This window comes from Triplophysa rosa, linkage group LG5 (assembly GCF_024868665.1).
Source record: "Triplophysa rosa linkage group LG5, Trosa_1v2, whole genome shotgun sequence".
Lineage (NCBI taxonomy): Eukaryota > Metazoa > Chordata > Actinopteri > Cypriniformes > Nemacheilidae > Triplophysa > Triplophysa rosa.
Window position 1 is genome coordinate 28,724,834 of NC_079894.1, and position 26,468 is coordinate 28,751,301.

Genomic DNA, 26,468 nt, shown 5'->3' on the forward strand with positions numbered 1-26,468 from the left:
AATCTAGACTAAAGACGCATCTTTTTAATCTTGCATACACTACACTTCCATAATATAATATCCTCTGAGGGTTTAGGCTGCATTAGTTAGATCAACCGGAACCAGAAACACAACTGATGTACTTGTTGCATCAACGAGTGCAGAACAGTACTCTACTCTCAGCCAGTCTTGTCTCATTGTTCCAAGGTTACCACAGCGAGCAGGATGCAGTTCATGGCCAGACCTGATGGTAGAGCGGAGAATGGGAAGCGGCGACCTGACAAGAGCCGAGATGATAGAGCTGGATAAAGAAGGACGCGGTGACTTGACACGTCTTCACTACAAAATTTCAAATGCTATTAGATTATTAAAGATAATCTTAAAACTATAATTTACTTTATTAGTAACTTTATTTATTTTTATTTAGCCTTGTTGTGCAAGCACTGTCCAGCTTGTGCAGAGGCAGCAGCTTTTGCCAGAGGGGAACTGGAATCCCCTGGTTGGGCCTGGGTTCTCCTGAGGTTTTTTTTCTCCATTGGAGTTTTGGGTTCCTCGCCACCGTTTGCATACTGTTTTGCACTATTTGCCTGGCCGGGGGGGGTTATTTAGAATTTTAAAGTTTTACTCAATTAATATTGCATATAGGAATTTATAGTCTGTTTAATATTTGACCTGTGTTTCTCTCTCCTTTATCTTAAATGTGTGCTTTCACTGTGCGTGTGTGCGTGCGTGTGTTTGTGCGTGCGTGTCTGTGTGCCCGTCCGTGTGTGTGTCTATGTCTATGTGTGTGTGTGTGTGTGTGTGTGTGTGTGTGTGTGTGTGTGTGTGTGTGTGTGTGTGTGTGTGTGTGTGTGTGTGTGCGTGCGCATCCGTGTGTGTGTCTCTATGTGTGTGTGTGTGTGTGTGTGTGGTGTGTGCGCGTGTGTGCGCGTGTGTGGTGTGTGTGTTGTGTTGTGTTGTGTTGTGTGTGTTGTGTGTGTGTGTGTGTGTGTGGTGTGTGTTGTGTGTGTGTGTGTTGTGTGTGTGTGTGTTGTGTGTGTGTGTGTTGTGTGTGTGTGTGTGTTGTGTGTGTGTGTGTGTTGTGTGTGTGTGTGTGTTGTGTGTGTGTGTGGGGTGTGTGTGTGTGTTGTGTGTGTGTGTGTGTTGTGTGTGTGTTGTGTGTGTGTTGTGTGTGTGTGTGTGTTGTGTGTGTGTGTGTGTTGTGTGTGTGGTCTATGTGTGTTAGTACGTGTGCATATTGTGTGTGTGGAGTGTTTTGTATGTGGGTATGTCCGTCTTCTGTGTTTTCACCTTTTTCTTGTTTTTACAGGTACAACTTTAATTGTTTTCCTTATAGTCAATATGTCTCATGTACAGCTGCTTTATAACAATGAAAATTGTAAAAAGCGCTATATAAATAAAGTTGAGTTGAGTATATTTACATTTTTATATTAAAAAAAACTAGGCAAGTAATATCCAAATATCGATTCAATTAATCGGATCGAATCGCAAACATTTCCGAGGTTTCGGGCAAATATCAAATCGCTGGCGGAGAATATCAATACGACATCGTATTGTGATATTTATATCATATTTATTTGTTATAAACATTTTTGTATGCTTGATAGATACAAGATCGCTCATGTCCCATTTGGAAAGCTTAGGCTTCAAAGTGAACGAGATAAAGAGCTGCTTAATACCTACACAAGAGATTATCTACTTGATACAGGACTGAGTTCAGTCTGAGACCCAAGCATTCAACGCGTCAGGTCGATTCGCGGCTGTCTCTCCCTTTTTTGGAAAGGGAGCAGAGTCCCATTCAGGCTGTGTTTACATCGACTGGGGCTGATAGCCTCGAAAGTTTTGGTCACTGTTGCGAATAAGAGAGTTTCAGCACCGGATAACTTGTGTCCAAAACGTCACCTCAACCGCAAAGTAACAGTGACATCACTTTGCATGCACGCTCTCAGTCACTGGAGAGATCACCCCTTTCTCAAGTCAGGGACACTGCTGGGGGTAGTTTCTCTGAGAAAAGTGGTGACGAAGGATGCGTCGCTCACAGGTTGAGGTGCAGTGTGCGAGGGCAGGATAGCGAAAGGGAAATGGCCCATCTCGCTTCAGAACGCACACAAACTTTCTGTAACCGTTAACAGTTTTTCTGGCAGTGAAACATTTTGTGCAGTTCCTAAGAAACCACCACATTTTAATCAGATCAGGCAATACGACGGTGGTGGCATGCATAAATCGGCACGGGGGCACACGCTCCCCTCAACTTCACATTTTGGCTCAGAAACTGATAGTGTGGAGCGCAAAGTATTTTCATTCATTACGGGCAACGCATGTCCCGGGACATCCTATCCAGAGTAAATCCTCTGTACGGAGAATGAACTCTCCACACGCAGGTGGTGAGCCAGTTGTTGGATAGGTTCGGCAGAGCTGCCGTAGACCTCTTCACCTCGTACAAAAACACTCATTGCCCTCTTTTCTTCTCTCTGGCGAGAGACGGTGCGCCTATTGTTGTGGATACTCTGGCACATCCGTGGCCAAACGCACCACTGTACGCGTTTCCTCCCAAGAGTCTGATCATGCCTACTCGAAGAAGGGTAAGAGTCATTCAGTAATTCTGATCACCCCGAACTGGCCGGGAAACTTGTGACTGAAGGAGATAATACAACTCCTTTACGGCCAACCGTGCCCTATCCTGTTGTGCAGGGACCTCCTCTCACAAGCGCGAGGGGGGATTTTTCATCCAGCCCCGGACAGAGTTGCTCTCTGGGCCTGGCCCGTGACAGGTTGAACTTGAACGTTACGGGTCTGCCCCCGAGGGTGATTGAAACAATTCAGAGCGCTAGAGCGACCTCAACGCGCTCGGCGTATGATCGGAAATGGAGTGTGTTTGAGCAATGGTGCACGCACAGACGTATCGAATCAGAGCGGCAAGCCAAGCTCAAGCAGAATGTTTTTAATGCGAACAGAAAACGCAACAAGAACTTTTCAGTTATTTTATCCAAAAAGTGAACAGTACATACTGATTTGATACGAAATTAAGCAATTAACATTTCAAGAATTTTTAAGCCCTTTATCCCGAATCCAAGCACTTTTTAAACCTTGAAAACACTGCATTAAAATCATTTTTCAGGATTTCCAGAACCCGTACGAACCCTGCGTTCTATTCAAGGAGTGGCTGCAGGTTTTGTGCTTATGTTACACATCACTGAGTTGGCGGACATGCCTGCTTCAAACAGCATATCTGCAATACGGGAGTTGTCTACATCCCATATTGAGATACCGAGCGAATGTTTGAAAGAGAATGTTAGGTTACTCACATAACCCAGGTTTCTCTGATAACATGAGAGGTATCTCACCACACTTCCCTCCTTGCAGTCGCACGGAGAAGAGATATGCGGAGAATAAAGTAGGGACCACCAGCAGTGGTATATATATCAGGGTAGCGGGACTCCTGCATCGCTGTCGTGATTGGTCTGTCAGCTCACAGACGTAGTGTCATTAGTGCTTCCAGGATCTGTCGCGCTAGAGTTGTTCCCATAGTGAGATACCTCACACTTTATCAGAGAACCGGGGTTACGTGAGTAACCTAATGTTCTCTTTCATGTCTTCTTACTATGAAACGGACACAAACACAAAAGCCGCTCTTAAAGGGGCAGCAGCATAATAAAGATCTCTGTTTATAATATTCATTAAACAACAAAGGACGGTCCAAACCACCCACTCATATTAAAGAAATTGTGTTATATATGAGTTGTTAAGATAAAGAAAAAAGTTAATTTAGTTGATAAAGATGTGCTTTAAATACACTTTAAATGCAGTACACTTTACACTTTGTGTTGAAAGACAGTTTATCTATAAGCAATAAAATTAATAATCATAACTTGTTTCTCTATATCAAACTAGACAAGATGTCAATGCCCTGGCAGTGGCAGATAGGTTTTATATTTAATTTGACTACATTAATGTTTAGGTTGAGATTTACAAGAAATTACAAGTTAACAATTACAAGTTTTAACTGCTACTATGTAAAGGAAATACTGTTGTAAAAAAGCACATTATTTGTTTAAGGTGTTTGCAAACCAAATGTTATATCACTTTTGTTCATATAGCAGTACTTCTAAAATAAAAGTGCACAATACACTACTTTTGAATTCATTATTGAATTTTACGCTTAATGCGATTAACCACAGAATAACCATGCGATTAAAAATTTTAATCATGGTCCAGCACTAGTTATAAGCATTTTAATAAATTTAGTTATATATCTTTACCACTGGGGCGCTGGCCTATAACTTTACAGGTCCTCTCAGAACTTGACCTTGATGAACCATACCAAGCTACATAATGATTCGCCATTGTGTTCGTAAGGTTCAGTAAAATCGACATTTGTTGCTGTCTTTTGTTTTAAAAACATTTTCTGGGGACCCCTTAGAACATTATGGAGGCCCCCTAGGGGTTTGAAAACCCCTGGACTAGTCGATGATGTCATTAATAAAAAAAAACAAGAGATGGGAATGCTTTGCAAATAGATTTGATAAGATGCTTGTGTGTACATTTTGCAGGAGAATAAAATGATTAGTGGAACTCCCACAAAATCAGCATTTCCCATACATAAGATCTACCTCAGCCCACCCAGGTAAATAGTGACCTGCCCAGGAAGATAAAATTTGAATTCCACTTTACAAATTTCCGTATTTTCTGACCTCAGTTGGATAACCTGTATAAATTGGAACCATTTCGATTCATCCGTTTCTTTCAAAGTTTATTCAATGGGGAGCAAGTATAAAAATAGAAAGTAGAAAAATATCATGGCAGAGTGAAGGTCTACGTATCAGATTGTTAGTTTTCATCTTCCATCTAGTCGAGGGGTGAGAACAGTTACCCTGAGTAAGGCTACAGTACATATCGCAGCGATTTTCAATTAATTTTTCATAATGTGGGTGTCTAGAATTGAGTTTTGTTACCGTTGATAGGATGATAACCAGGAACTCCTGACCCTGGAACTCTTCCACTGAGCCCACCTTAACCTCGGACAGGCCCACCCTGTGGAAAAGCACACGAATCTTCTCCACCTGACCACACAGAGACACACACAACTGTATATAAACACACTTATAGAAGATGCATAGCTTTGTAAAACAAAATGACACCGCAGCTACACAAAGAGCTGGTTTCACAGACAAGGCTTAACGGCAGTGTTTCAGAAGAACAGCTAAATTAAAAATAAAAAAAAAAGATAAAAACTTGTGTTATTACATACAGAGCTGTACAGTGCGACAAATATGTTGTACATGCTGTGCCAAGAATAAATTTAATAGTGTACCACGCGTGCAGTACAGTTTGGCAGGTGCATTAGACAGAGCCACTTGTTTGTGTGAAGTGTGTTTGTAGTTTTGCTTGTTCATGTGTGAGGTTAACTAAATGGCGCACCACTATTTATTTTCGTTTTTATTTAGTTTTTGCAATTAAAACTTGTTTTCCGGCTGCATCGAGTACATTGATCTAGAGCCTTATAATCTGCGCGATGTGGGTAATCACGAAAGCGGAATTCTACTATTTCAATATGTCATCTCTGCTTGTTCTGCGTCTTTAAGAGTGAATGAGCTGCACAGTTCAACATGTTACAAGCGTGACACTCGTGGATTTGTCTGTATCTTACTATACAAAGACATGAACACGTGAACTTCAGCCACAGAGCTGTTCTGAGTTTATTTTACAAGTGTTTCACTGAGTGAAGCTACCGTCAAACACACTGAAACTCAAGCGCCCCCGTGACAACCTGTCAAAATAAAAGTAAATTTCAACCAGATGAAAAAATATTTACTGACTTGCACTTGTGCTTTTTTTTAAAGATGATAACAGAGGTGTACTTGTGCTACAACTGTTTGGCCTGTGCTACAAAACTTTAAACCTCTGTAGCCCCGGTGCTATGTGCAATATGTTAATGTACAGCCCTGACATACGTAATAACGCAACGGTTTCATAAAAGCAAACCGTTTCATCAGTCGATGCGCTAATCTTTCTATAAAATTACACAGACGGTCGAGTCGCTCTCTTTCTAGCTCCCAGTCAGACTGAATTAAAAGAACAATATGTAATTTTTGCCGCTAGAGGTCGGAAACGATAACAAAGGTGTAGCAACGATTTGTGAAGAAGCTTAGAATGATGTATTCTTTTCCAATGCCGATAAGAATCAGGGCATTGTTGGCACACATGTACCATCACTATATCATCTACAACACCCGTTGTGTAAGCAGGGCCAAAAACATCGTAAAGGACATAACACACCATGTTTAAGGTCCTCAGAATACGTTTTAGCCCCCTCCTATGTATCTAGGACTGGCGGGTTCCTTGCTTATCTCTGTCTGCATTTCATTCAGCTGTGCAAAGAGCCTAACCTGTTTTTTATAGGGAGTAATGATGCCTATGTCTGTGGCTGGTATGGGGTTGTACAGTCTCTTTGCTAGCTGGCAACAGTACATCATTACTTGAACCGCCTCAGCAGGATTGAACCAGGACGGATTGCTTCCCTCTCGCATCTCAGTTCCCTTCATATAATAAGCAACAGACTGATGAGAAGAAAACTGGGTGCATAAAGACAACGAGATGATGATTATTCACTCACCCTCACTCCATGAAAAGTAAGAGGGAAGCCCCTAGTGGGGAGTCCGTTCCAGTGGCAAAGGGAATCCACCACAGATCTTGGGGCACGCACACACAGCTCGCCGGCATAAAACAGCCGCGATGGCAGCTCCAGCAAAGCCTCATGGGATCGGTAGTTATACACCAGCTTTGTCACCTGTGACATGACCAGGATTAGAACAACAAGCAATAAACTGAAACTTTGCTCAACGCATGAAATTTACAATGTAACAATGAAAAAGTTTTAGTTATCTTTTTTATGTACACCACAGATAATTTCACTGAATAATTCGATAAAAAAGACCTGTAAAACTGTACGACCGCCTGATGATCTTCAGTGTAACTTAAAGCAGTGGTTCTCAAACTTTTTCGTTGTAAGGCCCCCTTTGTGTTAAGTGCATCGCTTTGCGGCCCCCCATATAAAGACGTATAATCTTAAACTTAGAATTTTAATTAAACCAAAAACATTCAGTTATACAATGCTGGAACCTCAATTCTTTTGTCTGGTGGTGTCATTTTTCTGATGTTTGATTGCATAAAATCTATGATCAATTTCTATATTTCATAAAATGCCACAAAATCTGTGGCCCCCTAGATCCATCTTGGGGCCCCCAGTTTGAGAACCACTGGCTTAAAGTGATCGTTCACCCAAAAATGAAGATTCTGTCATCATTTACTCACCCTCTTGTCATTTCAAACCTGTGCGACTTTCTTTGACAGAACACAAAAGAAGAAAATTTGAAAAACATTGTTAACTGGCCCCATTCACTTGCATTGGTGTTGTGTCCATACAATGGAAGTCAATGGGGTCCGGTGCTGTTTGGTTACCAACTTTCTTTAAAATATTTTGTGTTCACCAGAGCAAAGTACTTCATACAGATTTGGAAGAACTCGAAGGTGAGTAAATGATGACAGAATTTTCATTTTTGGTTGAACTATCCTTTTCAATGATTTTCTGTGACAACTGACAGCATGTCACAAATCATGTTCATTTGTATCTCATGTCACAAATCATTTACTGACCTGTAACTTTTAATACACAGTAGGGGTGACCCCGAATCGTCGACGATTCGATGCTTTGATCGGAGAAGCCTGATTCGACTAATCTCACAGTGGAATCTTCGCAGAGGTGTTATGCAATGGGGATCATGTCATTTTGGTTATATGGGCAATGGCGTAGCAGACGGGCATGCACTGCGCTATTTATGATTTAAAGAAATGGGACATTTTTAGGGTTGGGTGCCAAAACCCCCGTGTTTATCAGCGTCTTCTGTGCTGTGAGACCGGTAAAGAGAAGATGACTCGCAAATGAATGTGTACACCGTTTCCATATGAATTAACACCTTCTCTTTAAATGCACGTAGTCCATTACTACTTAGACTGAACTTTGCGCTGCATAATAAAAAAATAAAAAAATCAAGTAAAATAACAAAAATCACCATATATAGCAAGCACGGCACAGACTTTTGGAACTGAAAGCAAGCGTGCGTGTCAGGGGGTGCGCGCAGGAAGAAAGTTGAAAGGGACTTTTTGACTGTTTAAATGGTAAGATGCTTTATTGCATTCCTCCTTTACATGCGGTAAATATCGTCACTTTATTGGTAGTTCATTGGTAATGAACGTGCTGAACGTGCTGCATTCCCGTTTGTAAAAAATAATGAATTATTATCGAGTAGTTTTAAAAATAGTTTTGAGGCGAGATCTGGTCTATTGTATGGCACAGCATTGTTACGTGAAGTATAAGGAAAATTTATTTTAGTGTTTGTGGCTTTGTCTTTTGCACATTATGACCTGATTCTGGCTTATTTCATTTATTTATTATAAAGGTATATTCTGTTCTAAACAAATTCTGTAAATTAATGTTTGATTGTTTTTTTGGTGCATCAATGTTGCGCAGTACCCTTAACCACCTGGTGTCGTCCACGCACGCACACACACACACACACACACACGTTTTTACAAGTCACGCGATGACAGTTCCTGTATCTTGAAGATCTCTACTAGGGTTTGGAGCTCAATTCTGCAGCACACAGGCCTTCCGATCAACTCACCAATTTGGGATTGTAGCCTCTCTCACCGCAGCTGTAAAGTGGCAATCCCATCAGTCTCTCAAGAAAAGAAACTCCCAGTCCAAAAGCAGAAGCAACTTTCGACTTTATCACTGGTCCAAGCTGCTTTGGATCACCAGCCAGCACGATCTAGAGAAAAAAGTGATGAAATCTAGAGGTTACCAGCAAATGACAGCCCACAGTGAGCTGTGTGTGTGTTCACCTGTAAACAGAAACACTGTTAAGACTTTACCTGTCCACTTTCCCCCGAAAGTAAACCAATAGGAATCAAAGTTTCAGGTTCAGTGGCCTGACCAGCCTCATCGAGAAACACATGGGTGAAATGACAAACACTGAAACAACAGACACACACAAACATGTGCCTAAAAACAGATATCTTAGTATTTAAGACGCACTTGAAAATGTGCATGAACAACATTCTCTCATGACTTATTTTCATTCGTATTTGGAAGGTTTACGAGTAGGGCTTCATTATTGCTTTTTTTCTAAAAATCTTAGGAACTTGTTTGAAATATACCTGTGAGATCAGGCTGGTACGGAGCCCCTTAAAGATACATGGTGACGAAAAAATGTTCTCCTCCCTCACATTTTTCCAAAGCTTTTGCGTTCTCTCGCAAACCTTTGCGTTCCCCGAGAACTCTATGAAGTGCAAAACTAAAGTTCAAAATAAAGCTCTGTGAAGCTCATTTGCAAATATTAAACACCCAATTGTTATTTCGCGACTTTTAAATACAACTTCAGAAAAAATGCTTTACTACTAATATACATTTAGCAAACAACAATGATGTTAACACGTAACCATGGTCAGCACAATCATTCATTAAAATACAATGATTGTTTCATTGCTTGTTCATAGAGAGCTGTTGGTTCATGTAAAACTGAACATTTGTTGTTAATTTACTCACCCTCGGACCATCTTGAGATCCAAGGCTATCAACTCCTTAGGTGCCATGTGGTTGAAAGTTCAAAAAGCAGATTCAAGCAACATAAAAGTAATCATGAGGCTCCTGACGACATATTAATGTCTTTTGAAGCAAATCAATCGGTCTGTGTAATAATTTTTTATTATTAGAGATAATACAGCTACAGCTTCTGCGTTTAAAACTTTGAACAAATATCAAATCGCACCCAAGTGCGCTACTCACTTAGAAAGGCACAGCTCTTGAAGTGGCAATTCTGAATAGAGATTGGCAATTGGTTATCTCATCATATTGCTGTTTGAATCACACTTGGCAATCACAACGACATTCTCTTTACCGGAGACAACACTTCGCGTTGCCAGCAGTATCTTTCAAGGGCGCAAAAACGACATTTGAAACACGCTCTTCTTGACGCATCGGCGAATGGATTACTTGACATACAAATACACACAAAATATGGCACCTGAGGACTTGCATTTTTATATTCACCAACCGCCCCAACCCTCCACAAAAACTCTTTGCATCTACACGATTCACACAAATGGCATATTGTGATTCAAAATGGCGAATTTCGCCAAAAAGTGACTATTTGCTGCCAGCAAGACATCAAACAGAAAGTGTTTTTCCAAACTTCTGAAGAAATTGCAAATATCTTTGCTTTGAAAACTATTTTTCTCTTCCCCTTACATTTTTTACACCACCATGTCACTTTTGGGGCTCCGTAGCATGGCATGAATGCCTCTATATTATCTGTGTGCCCTTGCAGAGTTTGCGCATGAATGCCTCTGTATTAGATAAAATGTTAACAGCTTTTAAAAAAGATTTCTAGTCTACGCCTGAATGAAACAGAGTTCATACACTTAAAATCCCCCACTGTTTGAGTGGAGTGTGTGACATTGGATTACACGGGACAACCCGCTGTCATCATTCACTCACTATTATATCATTCTACACCTGTATGCCTTTCCTTCTTTAAAAAAAGCATTATGTATGCTGCATTATAAATGTCGTAGCCCTCCAATAATGTAATCTTTGTATGAATTTCTATGATTTTTGTGAATTTAATGAAAAATAAATGGTTGCGCTATCCAAGCATCTCACCGCAGGCCGATCTGGTACATCATTCCAGCACTGGAACATGTGCTAACAACAATTCGATGAAAACTGGCATGCCGAATATCCTCTCCAGCTCTCGCATACTGACGCACCTCCTCTGGCATAGACTGCAATTTACAAAATGTTGTTACAATGCTCGAAATAATCGTGGTGCTCTCATTCTGGAAAATGATGGTCACATTGTAGCCACAGCTTTAACACATACAGTTAAAAGGCCGATACAGTTAAAATCACCATTGATGATCAAGTGTTCATCTGATACTAGGGATGTGCAAGACTAGTCATCTAGTCGTTTAAACCGTACAGCTCCTACTAGTCGACACTGAAAACAACAGTCGATTACACGAAAAAAATACACAAAATGTTATAATTCAAATTACTTTCATTTTAATGTTTCGTTTGTAATAATTTTTAATAACACACTAAAACAATATGTTTGAAAAAAATATTATTAATAGTGTATGAGGAACGAAATTTTAGGTCAGATCTAGCATGCGTTTCCTCTGTGCCAACTGCAGCACGCTCAGAAATGACCACTTGAAAGACGACTTGTGGGGGTGTTTTCAACATGGAAGAAAAACTTTTTTTTACAATGTGATATTCCCCCTATTTCAAATTGTTTTCCTTCAATGAAATGTTGAAATGTTGAAGATTTTTTAAATACAAGAATGCAGAAACAATGCAGATTTATTTTTACAGCCTTCTTTGCTCATATTTACCAAGGGTGCCAATAAGAGTGGAGGGCACTGTATAGGAGGATACCTTCAGCATATGATTGTGAAGGGAGCCAAGTCAGTCACAGGCTAAATAGAACATTCAAAGCCAGTGTTAAACTTACTCTATATTTATATGTTATTTGGCAAATGGGCATTTGTAGTTTGGCTGTACGTACAGTGGCAAGAAAAAGTATGGGAACCTTTTGGAATTTCATTGTTTTCTGAATAAATTTGTCATAAAATGTGATCTGATCTTCATCTAAGTCAAGGGTATTGACAAACATAATGTGTCTAAAAATAATAACAAAAAAATTCTGATCTTTCATGTCTTTATTGAACACACTCATTCAACATTCAAAATGGCAGTAGAAAAAGTGAAGCCTCAGAATTAATAACTGGTTGACCCCCCTTGGCAGCAATAACCTCAACCAGGAGCTTCCTGTAGCTGTGGATCAGACCTGCACATCGTTGAGGAGGAATTTTAGCCCATTCTTCCTGGCAGAACTGCTTTAGCTCGGTCATATTCTTCGGATGTCTCATGTGTACGGCCCTCTTCAAGTCAATCCATAGCATCTCAATTGGGTTGAGGTCTGGGCTCTGACTTGGCCACTCCAAAAGGCGGATTTAGTTTTTCTGAAGCCATTCTGTTGTGGACTTGCTCCGGTGTTTTGGGTCGTTGTCCTGTTGCATCACCCACCTTCCACAGTTTCAGCTGACGTACAGACAGTCTCACATTATCCTGAAGAATTGTCGGATATACTTGGGAATTCATCTTCCCCTCAATGATTCCAAGCTGGCCAGGCCCTGATGCAGCAAAGCCGGCCCAAATCATGATGTTTCCTCCACCATACTTTACAGTTGGGATGATGTTTTCGTGATGATATGCCGTGCCCTTTCTGCGCCAGATGTAGTGCTGTGTGTTTTTTCCAAATAGTTCAATCTTAGCTTCATCGGTCCACAAAACATTTTGCCAATACCGCAGTGGAGTGTCAATGTGCTCTTTTGCAAACTTCAGGCGTGCAGCAATGTTCTTTTTAGTAAGCATGGCTCCTTCGTGGTGTCCTGCCGTGGATACCCTGCTTGTTCAGTGTTTTACGTATTGTAGACTCATGAACAGAGATGTTAGCAAGTTCCAATGATGCCTTCAAATCTTTGGCTGTCATACGGGGTTGTTTCTTTACCTCATTGAAGAGTCTTCGTTGTGCTCTTGGTGTCATTTTGACTGGGCGCCCACTTCTTGGTAGAGTAGCAACAGTCCCAAACTGTCTCCATTTGTAGATTGTTTGCCTAACTGTAGACTGGTGAATTTCTAAAGTCTTTGAAATAACTTGTAACCCTTGCCAGCTTTATGTAAATCAACAATTCTTGATCGTAGATCCTCTGAAAGCTCTTTTTGGCGAGGCATGGCTAACATAAGCGTGTTCTTCTTGTGCAGAGCAAACTCCAAAAGTTTTGAGGGGTTTTTATGAGTCAAGGTAGCTGTAGTCCACACCTCCAAACTTATTATCTTAACGAGACTCCAGATGTGCCAAAACCTGACTCCAATTAGCTTTTTTGAGGTCATTAACTCGAGGGTTCACATACTTTTTCCACAAGCACTACGAGGTTTTTTGGTTGTTCTCAATAAAGACAAGAAAGATCAAAAAATGTTGTGTTATTATTTTAGACACATTATGTTTGTCAATACCCTTGACCCTTGACAATATTCAGAAAACCATGAAATTCCAAAAGGTTCACATACTTTTTCTTGCCACTGTATGTTAATACATTTTATTACATGGCGCTCTGGAATCCTTGATTCTGATTGGCCAGTTGCGACATTCCAAGGGTTGTTATTCTCAGATAACAACCGCTAGAAACGAATAACACCCAGCAACCCGAATGCTGTAAATCATTTTGACAGGTGCAGTTTAATATTACACAAAATTAAATGTAAATATGTCTTTTAATCACATATATGACATTAGACTGATTTTTTTAGTCTCGGGACGATTGATTTGAGACGTTTAAAACTAAACTAACCGTGAAGGAGTTAAGGAAATATAATTTAGCTAAACGATTGCCATGGTAGTACTACATGTGTGTTGTGTTGACACGCCGGACGGAAGGGGCGTGGGGTGCGCAGTAACTCATTATCATTTAAAGAGACATACATCAAAACGGCTTTGACGAGGCAAGAAGGGTTTTGTTTACACAGCCATTGAGTGTTTTTAAGCAAAATATGTTACAGACATTTCATGAAGACACTAATAAATCATACCAACTTAAATCGTACTTCATTGCACATTGCACTACATTTCAACACATTTCATAAAAATGTTTTTTTAACCATCTAGTACTTTTTTACATTTTCTCAAGTATTTTACTCAATGTTTTACTTTCGTAAAGGTAGAAAGTACTACAATAGATGTTTTAAGTACTACAATAGATGTTAGATGTATGAAAGGTAAAACAACAACATGTATTTATGAATTGTAGCGGAGTAAAAAGTATGATATATGCTACATTACGATACTTTAGTATATGCTGCCATAGATTCTAAAAAGTGTTTTTAATGTCATTTTTTGAATGTCAAGCTTAGGTTTCATTTAGGATTAGTCGAATTGCAAAAACCACACTACACACTATCCAACAGAAGTGACTGTTAACACTAAACAGTACATTACGACAAAAGAGCTCTGTGACAGCTTATGCATTTTAAGCAATTAAAAGGTTGCTTTTTTATCTCTGTTGTGGTTTTCAGATTTTCTAATACTCGTTTTGCTTCCAATTTGAAGCGCATTCGCCGAGTAGGTTTGGTTCAAGGCCAAGGAAACGAATGGGAGAAATAATAGTAAATTCAAAGTGAAATGAAGTAGAAACGGCTGGAGAGAGTGCAGCACCTCTTCTGGTCGGCAGGTGGCATTGACTCGAGCAAGACTGGCGGCATGCAGGTATCCGCTCTGATGTAGGCACAGGCAGATGAGGTCAGCGGCACTGTTTGAGGGCGTGCAGACGAGCACGCGGCTGCAAGGGATGCGATGATTCACCTGCAACAAGCAGTTGCTTTTCATTCACCAGCACGATTGAAAGCACCCTACTTTTAATCTTTATAACTTTATAACCCAGGGGGCGTATTACAGAAAGATCGTAACTTGAAAATCTCATCCTATCTGTTTGGTAACCATGGTAATTTCAGTTAGGACCTCATTTAGGACAAAAGCCATTACAGAACAGCACTTCCTAAGTGCATAATCTGATTTTAACTACAGATAGGAAAGGGGTATTACAGAAGCGTCTTAACTTGACAAATATTTTTTGTAACGGTCTTAACTTGAGGACAACCCCACAGCTGTCCTAACTTCAAAATGATTTAAGAACTAACAGGAAAACAGGCATAACATTTATTAATAATTCAAAATGAAGACCGGAGATGTTTAATGGAAGAAAGACTCTTGGAGGACCCTGAAGATGGGTTACAATTTGATGACAAAGCACTTATAAGTAACGTTTTAGCATTGTGTTCGCGTTGGCGCTTGCTTGTTCCCCCTCCCGTTTTCTTCATCTCAATTGCCTGTAGGGCCGCTTTCTTTTTTGTTTCGCTTGCAAGGTGGTCAACTTTTTCTTCCTAGCCTCAGCTGTTCGGTTAATGCCGGACACTGCAGACACATTATCCACAACTCTTGCCCATCCCTGTTGTTGTGTTCGTGAGTGAGCGAGGGTGAAAACTTTCCAAATAGTATCTGCTTTGCATTTTCTACAAAACTTATTCAAGTTTCAATTTCCGCCGCACTAAAATGAAAAGCTTGCCGGTTTTGTTTTTTATATTTTGTTTACCTCATCAGCAGCTCGCGCAGTGTTGGTTGCTTGGTAACAGACCTGAAAGTGGATTGCCGAGCTTGATGGTGCAATTTAGGATTACCTAACTAGAGATAAGATACGATTTTGTAAAATAGGATAGGAATCCCAAATCAAGTTAAGATTCGCTTCTGTAATACGAATTTGTGAAAAATCCTAATTTAACGTATCATATCTTAAATTAAGACCACAGATAAGAAACTTTCTGTAATACGCCCCCTGGACCACAAAACCAGTCATAAGTCGCACAAGTATATTTGGAGCAATAGCCAACAACACAAATGTACGGATCAAAATTATAAAACATTTTTTCGAGTTAGAATTTTTAAGTTTTAATTAATATTGCATAAAGGAATTTATAGTCGGTTTAATATTTGACCTGTGTTTCTCTCTCCTTTGTCTTAAATGTGTGCTCTCACTGTGCGTGTGTGTCTGTGTGTGTGCGTGCGTGTCGGTGTGTGTGTGTGTGTGTGTGTCTATGTCTATGTGTGTTAGTACGTGTGCATATTGTGTGTGTGGAGTGTTTTGTATGTGTGTATGTCTGTGTTTTCACCTTTTTCTTGTTTTTACAGGTACAACTTTAATTGTTTTGCTTATAGTCAATATGTGTCATGTACAGCTGCCTTGTAACAATGAAAATTGTAAAAAGCGCTATATAAATAAAGTTGAGTTGAGTTGAGTCAAGTTTGGCATTTATGTAAAAGTTAGAATTTTTGCTTTCAGGTTCATTTCAGCGGTAAGCCAAAAGAGTGTGTAAAACAAACCTGTTTCTTTTTTAGCAATGGCCTGCTACAACTTTAAAACCAATTTTCAAAATATTTAGATTTTTTTGCACCCTCAGATTCCAGATTTTCAAACAGTTGTATCTCTGCCAAATATTGTCCTATCCTACCAAACCATACATCAATAGAAAGTTTATTCATTCAAAAAAATATTCCCTAATGGCTGGTTTTGTAGTCCAGGGTCACAAATATGGTTTTAGTGGCCTATTTGGCATTAACACAGCAATTTCAGTATATGTTCTGCTTTGACAAAAACACTGAAGTTAAAACATCGTTTGGTGACCAATTCAGTCAGATTTGTGGATTTGTAATCCAGGATTTGCTTTGAACTCATCCAAACTCATCCTTTAATGGTCCATTAAAGATAAAGTACCTGCAGTATAGTTTCTATGAGAGTAATGGTTTTGCCCGTGCCGGGAGGTCCAAACAGAATGTATGGTATGGGACGACAGTCTCCTCTCAGAATCTGTTTAACTGCTTCCTGCTGGGCAGAATTTAGCTGAGGGTTGAAGAACTCGCCGGGATTTGGGATGTGTTTCGCAGTCATTGTCAAATCTGAAAATAGTTGATGGAATGTCAGGAAACGCAAAATGACATCCCAAAAAGTTAAGTAAAAGTGTACTGTACAAGTACTAAAAGTAAAATGGCTTTTACCGCTTTATAATAAGGTTCCATGTAATATTAGTTAATGCATTAGCTAACGTGAACAAACAGCGAGCATGACAATTACACACTGAAAAATTATTTTTTCAGTGCAGTCAAATAAACCTAATGGATTTTTGGATTTTAAAGTCCCCGTGAACCGGAAAATGCAATCGTTTTTTACTTCCGTATTCTGATGCGATTCCGAGTGAAATGGAATTTCGAATGGGAAAATAGTGGGTGTGGCTTGTTTTTTCACTGCGATTTGATTGGATGTATAAAAACAGCCGTTGCATTTTGAAATTGAACTGGGAGCAGACTGACAGTTGAAGGGGAGGAGTTAACAGATGTTATGCCCAACCCGTCTAACTTGCTTCATTTGAGATGGATAGTCATTACAGGACGACGGAAGAGCATTTTCAGATGTTAACTGATGATTAAGCAAATTAATTTTACAAGAGAATGATCAACATTGGTAAGCTATTTACAATAAACGCTGCAAGATTTCGTGAAAAAAAGGAACTGTATTTTTTTATTTCACTGGGACTTTAAAAATTACTTTGTAAATGTTGAAATTAGGATGAACTAAAAGGTACTGTTCATTGTTAAGCACCTCTCTAAAAAGCACGTCAACTCAACGCACACTGCAAGCGCTGTGATTGGTCTGCTTGAACTCCCTCCCTTTAGGTAAAAAACTCAGTGATAGCATGGGGTTTACTCATACGCGTTTCCGAATGAATTATATAAATAAATTACATGTTTTCTGTATTTAAAAACTCATGCTGCAAAAGTGACTGTTTACTTGCCGCTATCACTGCTAAATTCTTCTCGGACAACGTACACAACAAACCACTTCTTCTTCGGCTCTTGTCTTGGTTACACGAGTAACACGCCTGTGGACACTGACACCTACTGGCCATTGCCTGTCGGCGCGGAAAAAACCCACCAGTATAATCGGAAACCGGTGCGTTGCCTATGGCGTAGGTCCGATGCAGAAGTAAAAAACAGGCTTTAGTTCGCATTAACTACTGTTAACAAATGGAACCTTATTGTAAACGGTTACCAATACATCATAATTTATTGTTTATTACGCTTTATCAGGGGAAAGAAAAAAGCCTAACTACCTGTTTTAGTTTGTGTGGCCACAGACACCGTATCTGTAGTCAAAGAACATGAACCTTCCACCTCTTCACTGCTTGGGTCTTTCACCTAATGTGACATACAGTAAACTTTATATTAATGTTACGGTGAACCCCATTAATGACCTGTGGGTGTCTCTTCTCACCTCCTGTGGGAGATCTGCACCCTTGTCCTGTACACCCCACTCTCCACTCCACTGAGGAGGCTGCAGTGTCAGCACGCTGGGAAACAAAACTTCACAACAACACAAATCACCAAATCTAAACTTACACTGCTCACGGTTTCAAACAAGTTTACAAGTTTTACAATTCCATGGCTTCATTTCAGTAGTGCAGAACTACTTGCTACATTCTGCCTTAAGACCAAATGGTAAACTTTATATTAAACCTTAGATAAAAGGTTTTATCTAAAACCTATATTAAACCTTAGACCGTAGATAAAAACAGAGAAAGATTATTAATGATATTCTTACATTGGAATTGCTGGACAAGATCGACATATTTGGTTAAGGTTTTTGTCATAGAAGCAATAAAGAAATGTGAAAAGTGAAAGCTTAGATAATTATATTGCATTCAAAATGTGTTCATATTTAGTAACAAATTCAAATCTGTAGAAAACAGGGAATCCAATTGGACACGAAAAGAGCAGCTAGGAATCGATTCCTGTCCTTTTTTTATCACTTCTTTACTGAGGCACCAGGGAAGGGTTACAAGCAGTCAAATTAAAGAGTTAACTAGCAATGAATGAGATCATGCCTATTTGACGGGCCAGTTATAGCTGAAGCAATGAAATTGACTCCAAATTTGCAAGTGACATTAGACATGTACTGTACAATGCTTATTAAGATCAAAATATAGTGCTATTTCTTACTGTTGTCTCCAAAATGTTTGGTTTGCTCCAAAGCACAATGGCACCTTCTCATGGTTAACCTGAATGCAATGGCATATTCAGTGTCAAAATTCCAGTTGAAATAAGAACAACAGTGTGCAGGTGAAAGCAGCACCTGTTGTATGTGAACTCGACATCCAGAGGTTCTCCTAGATAGCTGTTGTGAAAGTACCCATTTACGCGCAAGCTCACATCCTCGTCAGTGATCTGTCAAAACACAGAGCCTTTAAATAACCTTTAACCTTTAAAAAGTGTCCATATTCCTAAGAAAAAGGTGTGAACAAAAGGTTTACCTCTGTGACGTAAGATATGTACTCGACAATAATTCCTCCACTACAAGGTTTCTTCAGAAGAACTTTATCACCTACAACAGTGTTAAACAAATATATATATAAGCATTTACATGCCAAACAACTTCAATTATTTCTCCAAGACATCCGTGAGATTAAAAGGACAGCAAATGGGAACTTTTGCTAAAGTCTCCTGCATCTCAAACATTTCTTCTAAGACAAAGTTCCAGAAATGTCTCCATCAGAGTCTCAGGAGAGATCTCAACAATGCCACAAACTACTTGCCAGGCCTGCAATTGTAAAAGTCACAACATAACTATAGATCTCAATATGAACTTTCTCAAACATTTCTCATCAAATTCACGCAAATCCAGACTGTCCTACCTATACAATCTACATTCATTTAAAGTCGGCATGAAACGGAAGAAGCGATTGTTTTTTCTTCCATATCGTGATGTATATCCGAGTGAAACAACTTCTGAAATGAGAAAAAAATGTAGGGTGGGACTTGATTTCGTTCATCGAGTACTGATTGGATCATTAAAACAAAATGGAGTCAGATTTGTAATCCAGTTTGCAATCTGTCAGTCACTGGAGCCCCGCCCTCGCGCCATTCCTCGTGACCAAAATTGAAGAGCGGTCGTTTCGAAGGGGGAGGAGGTTAACGATTTTGATTAAAGATTACAAGTGCAAATGAATTTTTAAAAAATAATGTGCACGGATAAATCATTCATTATGAATACTGCTACACTGTGTAAATCAATTTGAATTGGCATTTTTAATTTCATGCCGACTTTAAAGCTTCACACTTCACATGTGCTCACATGCATTGCTAATTATTTCTTTGTTTTCATTACTTCCAAGCAATTTTAGAAGAAACGCTCGAGACCAAGTTGAGATCTAAATAAAACAGAACTGCGAAACATCAAATTTAGACAAAATGCTAAATTTAGATTAAATGCCTTCTTATTTGTAAACTGTTTTGGATTTAAGCTTTTGCTAAATGGATTAGAAACTATCGACTATTCAATTCTTTAAAAATGTATTAAACATTTATTGAACACAATGCAATGTGATTCAAGTCTTGCACAAAATACAAATATTTTTAGTAGTTAGATCCATTAAACAAAAAAACAAGTTTATTGCCTTCTTATATGCATGGTGTCAAAATGAAGAAGGGCTGTCACCCTGAGACAACATTACAATAGATTCCATCTTAATTTATTCCTGCAGCACTGCAACAATTGTGCATTCTTGCCAAGCAGAAGAATTACAACACACAGTCATTCACAATAAGCTAAAATGGATTCTATAATAGAATTGTTTTATGTTATGCGTCACATCTGGTGTGGACACAGTGTAATCAGACCGTTTTATTTGTTGTGTTAGTAAGCTTCATGATTGTTACAAGTCCCACCAATAAAGAGGTTTGGGCGACCCTCGGCAAGTCCTGGGATCTCCAGGTGCAAGTACACCGCTCCCTTTCTGAGGATGGCACCAGTGATGCTCAACTCTCTGAGATCTTTCTCAGCCTGCAGCTCCTCCAACCACAGAAGAGCAGAGAAGCGTGACATCGACAACAAACTGAGCGGCTATAAATACAGAAGAGCAATACATGAATAGTACTAGTGCTGTCAAACATGATGCGTTAACGCATTTTTTATATAAACACGTTTTAGATTAACACGTTAAAAACATTTAACGTAATTATCGCTGCATCCGTTTTTTTCTGTCATCCTTTTGCTAGCGTTACATTATATGATCCCGCTCTTATTATTAGGCATTTTAACAATTTCAGCATCATTTGGTTGCTTTGACATGTCCAGTATAGATAGACAGCTGTGCAAATCTCTGTGGGTGAATCTCAGTCAGAGAGAGCACCAGAATAAAGTTTTCTTTCCTGCTTGAATATACAAAACCCCACAATATTATGTCAAAGCCCATTTTGTAGAGTATCTTTAACCGCAGACTTCCACGAGTAAAATAAAGTCGTAAATGAACGCATAGAGTTGTGAAAATGGGAAACATGTCAGATCTAGCGGCAGCTCTTAAAGGGGATGCGTTCTTAAACCTGCTGCTGTGACTCCTTTCACTAATGTTAATCAAAAAATCTAAATAAAATAATTCAACGTGTTCTGTAGCTTTAATGAAAATTCTTCTGTATTTAATGTGAAATTTAGCGGTTAAGACTGCAAAGTGTTTGAGAATTTCTGTATGTTCCCTACCTGTTGGATAGGTAGGAAGAGCACAGATATGAAATTATAATTATGGGCTTGTAAAGATTGTTTAAAGTTCACTTAAATTACACGTTTTTTTAAGATTAATAAATGTTAAAATTGATAGCTCTCAATTATACTTAAATATCGAATGGCTATAATTAATGTTCAAATTAAGAAAAAAGGATTTTATAGATTAACCAGTAGTGGTACTGACATCAGATTTTATTCATAAAATAATGGCATTTAAGAAAGATATTAAATGTGAGATTAAATGTGAAATTATTAGAAATCTACAAGTATATTTTAAAACATTGTCATGTGAAATTAAAGCGGCGGTAACACGCAGTTTCTGCCAATCTCATATTAACCTCGAGTACCTACAGTATAGAGTAGTATTGCATACTTCATATCTTCAGAGTATTTAGTTTGATCACATTTATAAAAAAACATCTATAAAAGATACAGCAGTAAGTTTTCTTTCTGAAAACAGTCGAGGCGTGCAGTGGGTGGAGTTTAAGCACGAGCGCACAATACATCATCGCATTATCCCTGCATAACTGTTGATTCACTAGAAGTTTGAGTTGTTTACATGAAATTCTTCAGTTAAAAGCCGGAAATACAAATTTAAATCAATTTCAGAGTTGTACAAAATTTTGTTTATTACTACCGCAGCAAGTCTGAAAGAGTCAGCAGGGAAATGTAGTATAAAAAACCATCTGTAATCTGAAAACGATGCAGTCAGGCACCGTTAAACATACATTTATCCACTTATCAATCAATCAATGACTGCAGACCCCCTGTTGAACATTTATAATAAGGCTTGATATAAGCTAAGGTAACATACAACATACAGATCCGTTACCTCTGCCAGTGCAGGCTGGACAATCAGCACATCTCTCTGGGCTTCAACACAATCCCGGAGAGCCTGTGGTACTGCATAGTTTCCCAAGAAGTTTGGCAGATGTCTCTTCGCAAGCCTGTCAAAAACACTAAATGCTTTTACAAACGACTCTGCTTATTTCTTTTGTGGCGATGGATCGTAGGAGTTGAATTTCGTAAAAGCAACCTGTTTGTGTGTGTGTGTTTTCTGGAGAAAATGAAATTCTGACTTGAGAGTACAGACATACATTTGTGTTGTATTGAAGTCCTTATTCTATCTTATTCTTATTGTTCTTTTCTAATTCTTTACTCATTTCTAAATATTTAGTTTATAACTTATACTGTATATCATATTTATTTCATTCTATATAGTTACTCTATTCTATATGACTGTCCCTATTCTTAATCTTATGTTAGATGCTGTATTTGTATTGTCTTCTGAGATCTGAGATTCCAGTGGTCCCATTCTCAAGGTTCTTAATAACGTCAGAATGAATGTCATTTTCCACTACATATAACAACACCTGCTGAATGCGTTTCGAGTCAGACAAAGTTTGCCTGAGCATCGAAACGCAACTAAGATTATTCCATTTTTATTCATCAGTCCATCATCCACCATCACTTTGTCTCCTGCCTGCTGTTCTTCTCTCTTCATCCCTGATAGTAAACATGTAAGTCTACCATCGGAGTTAGCTACCCATGTCAGCAGGATCCGTCACTACATAGTGTAAAGCAGTGGTTCTCAAACTGGGGGCCGTGGCCCCCTGGGGGGACCCCAGGATGGATCCAGGGGGCCACAGATTTTGTGGCATTTTATAAAATATAGAAATTAATCATAGATTTTATGCAATCAAACATCAGAAAAATGACACCACCAACCAAAAGAATTGAGGTTCCAGCATTGTATAACTGAATGTTTTTGGTTTAATTAAAATTCTAAGTTTAAGCTTATATGTCTTTATATGGGGGGCCGCAAAGCGATGCACTTAACACAAAGGGGGCCTTACAACGAAAAAGTTTGAGAACCACTGGTGTAAAGGGTCCGCCCATCTATTGCTATCAAAAACAAGACAACTCATGGACAGACCACACAGCAACAGAGCCAGGAACAGAAATGACAATGAGCTACGGCAGATGTTGGAACAATAGGACTTACAGGACATAAACTACAGAGATGCATCTGCGGATGTGCGAAGGTGACATCAGAGAAGGGTCTTGGAATCCATCAGGGCAGGATAAAGTGAGTGGTCTTAGTGAGGGGCCTTGCATTGACCAATACTTTAGAGGTCAAACAACTCACTCAGCCCAGTGGCGGGATAAACACATTTACACATATTTATATTGATGTACAAAATGTAAACGCATTTAAAACTATTCTGTTGAAGTCTGCAGATTTTTCCCAAATTTTAGGGTGGAATTAAGAAAAAAGATTCCGTATGACCCTGCTTATGTGGGAAAACAACTTGAAAGAGAAACTTTATGTGAGCAAAACCAATGAGAGGGAAGACTGACACACAACAGGCCAACTAAAAGTATGTGATTAAAAAAAGTTCATGTTATATGGCTCCTTAACTCCCTGAAACCCTGAATTCTGCTCCAGTAGGTTACAACACAAACAAGCAGCATTTATCAGTGCAATTCAATGCAATGCAAAGGTGCCCACTGCGCCTGGTGTTGCTGCCGTCAAGGTACGTAAATGGGTTTAGCATACTCTTCTTGACCTCAGTGCTAGCAGGCCACAAAACAAAATGACATCTTGTAGGGTCTTCAAATATGTGCAATGGTACTGCACACTTGCTTTGCACATATCAAGCATTTGTCTTAACAAACACATTAAACAGAAACACAGTTATGATATCAGCACCATTATATTTAGGATTAGATCAAGGAATCATGAGCGATGAGCCACACCTGAGAGGAGCAGGGGGAGCCGAAACCGTGAGCACCTGGGCAGGCTGCTGTTGTAGTTGTGTTGTTACAGGACAGTAGGGGGCGCTGGGTTTGAGCAAACTCTCCTCGGCGCTGTTCACCAACACCTCCAGGCGCCTCCCGATAGTGAAAGACGTGAAGTGAAGCAGCAAGAGTTCGTCAGAGCGACCCAGAGTCCTGCAGGGAAATAGTATTCGAGTGCTTCTGGATCATTAGAAGGGATTCATTCTGTATACACTGCATGCGTACAGTACCAGGAGCAACCTGACAGTGTTGTTTGTTAGGGACCAAGCACTGCAGGTGCTGAAGCCCCTATCGGAATCGTCAGTTTTCTTTATTATTTTTATTATTATTATTGCATTTCTTCCCCAATGGCAGTCTATGGCAGCCCATAGAACCGTGAGCACAAAAATGTGCTCCCAAACTACACTGAAACGACTGGACAGAATTTTTATCTTTGTTCAAAGTTGTGATCGCAAAATGATTTGTAGCCTGTATCTCGGCCATTCTTTAATCGATTGATACAGAACTACTTAAGGCTGGAATACACTACAAGACTTTTAAAATCGGAACAGATTTTTAAAAAACTAGACATCACACACTTGCAGACTTTTTGAACGTTTGCATAGAAAACAATACATGATCAATTCTGCAGACTGACACAGACTTTCTGCAACAACTCCAGACTGAAAATCTGAGCAAAAGTCTTGTAGTGTGTATTCCAGCCATTACTCCTCGTCAGCACCATGACAAAAGCTTGAATAACTATTTTTGCTTTTGAAATGTTCATCAGAAAATCATGATCTTGATGTCTTTAGATTCCTTGGGTAGACCCAACATTGCTGCATGCCGCTTTATTTTTTCGTTTGTTTGTTTACCAGTGCAGCAGCAATGCAATCGGCAAAAAGCCGGTTTCTCAATGCACACGTTCACTTCACATTCATAACGCATATTTGCAACAGAAGTGCAGAGATCGTTTCAGTCTGTGCACCATCCTTACATATCTATGACTTTAACACATTTGACCGCATGGATGAACAGTTCATGTGATTGGTTACAGGTTTATGACGTTATGAATCAGGGAAGTTTCAAACCGCTTTTGGTAAACTGCAGTTTATTGAGACAATACTCAGCAATGGTTCAAAATAATGAATCTGCACATGATTTGTCTTAAAGTAATAAAAACACCACACAGACATATAAACAACATTAGAAACTTGATTTTAACCACAGGGGGACTTTAAAGGGGTCATATGACGCGGCTAAAACGAATATTATGGTTTGTTCAAAATTAAGAAAAAAAGGTTTTATAGATTAACCAGTAGTGGTACTGACATCAGATTTTATTCATAAAATAATGGCATTTATGAAAGATATTAAATGTGAGATTAAATTGTGAAATTATTAGAAATCTACAAGTATATTTTAAAACATTGTCATGTGAAATTAAAGCGGCGGTAACACGCAGTTTCTGCCAATCTCATATTAACCTCGAGTACCTCACTGAAACACACAGATTTTTAACAAAGCTCATGGCTCTGGAAAGCGAGGTGTGCTATGATTGGCCAGTTAACCGGTGCGTAGTGATTGGTGGAATACTGCAAGCGTGTGACAGAAATGTAACGCCTCTTACCATATTCAGAACATTATGTTCCCATGCAAGTGTACTGACAGGTGATACAATGTCATCAGTACTTTCCTTATCAATTCGAGCCTGAACCTGATCCGGAAAATGAAGATGATCAAGCCGATACATCAACTTGCGACTTGAGCAGGATGTAAAGGATTGGTAAGGTTTTTTAAAAATATTAGTGCTGTCAATCGATTAAAAAAATTAATCGGATTAATCACACATAATAATAATACTTTAAAATATACTTTTACATTTTAATAATTTCACATTTAATCTTCAAATTGATGTAGAAACAACATATTTCTTTAACAGCGTCATTTTATGAATGAAAGAAAACATTTTGATATTAGTACTGTAACTGATGTCTCTATTAAATTGATTATTTTAACATTAATTATAGCCATTCAACAATATAATTGAGAGCTATCATGAAATATACAGAAATTGAAGGAAGTTCTCAAACACTTTACAGTCTTTAATGCTAAATTATAAATTAAATGCAGAAGAATTCTCATTAAAGCTACAAAATCACATTGATTTCTTCTTTTATTTTGTTCTTTGATTAACATTAGTGACAGGAGTTACAGCAGCACGTTTAAGAGCGCGGCCCCTTTAAGAGCTGTCTCAGTGCGCAGATCTGACGTCACCGCACTCCCATTTTCACAACTCTTTGCATTCATTTAAGATTTTATTTTACACTTTGAAGTCTGTGCTTAAGAAAATGCTAGACAAAACGGGCTTTCTGACATAATCTCGTGTGGTTTTATCCATTCAAGCACGAAAGAGAACTTAACACGGA

At 39.0% G+C, this 26,468-nt stretch overlaps 1 protein-coding gene across 1 annotated transcript in view; it reads right to left on the reverse strand.

Annotated features, from left to right (window-relative positions):
- The window catches only part of mov10l1 (Mov10 like RISC complex RNA helicase 1), a 52,891-nt gene that overhangs the window by 3,396 nt on the left and 23,027 nt on the right, over nt 1-26,468 (reverse strand). Inside the window, exons 9-24 of the mRNA XM_057333920.1 lie at nt 24,019-24,213; nt 22,091-22,205; nt 20,427-20,601; nt 19,013-19,083; nt 18,835-18,926; nt 18,702-18,760; nt 17,977-18,065; nt 17,816-17,900; nt 16,423-16,604; nt 14,313-14,459; nt 10,700-10,821; nt 8,911-9,010; nt 8,661-8,807; nt 6,593-6,766; nt 6,366-6,515; nt 4,932-5,039 (exon numbers count right to left, since the gene is read on the reverse strand). Coding sequence (XP_057189903.1) covers nt 4,932-5,039; nt 6,366-6,515; nt 6,593-6,766; nt 8,661-8,807; nt 8,911-9,010; nt 10,700-10,821; nt 14,313-14,459; nt 16,423-16,604; nt 17,816-17,900; nt 17,977-18,065; nt 18,702-18,760; nt 18,835-18,926; nt 19,013-19,083; nt 20,427-20,601; nt 22,091-22,205; nt 24,019-24,213 — 2,011 coding nt within the window. The remainder of the gene's footprint in view (nt 1-4,931; nt 5,040-6,365; nt 6,516-6,592; nt 6,767-8,660; nt 8,808-8,910; nt 9,011-10,699; nt 10,822-14,312; nt 14,460-16,422; nt 16,605-17,815; nt 17,901-17,976; nt 18,066-18,701; nt 18,761-18,834; nt 18,927-19,012; nt 19,084-20,426; nt 20,602-22,090; nt 22,206-24,018; nt 24,214-26,468) is intronic.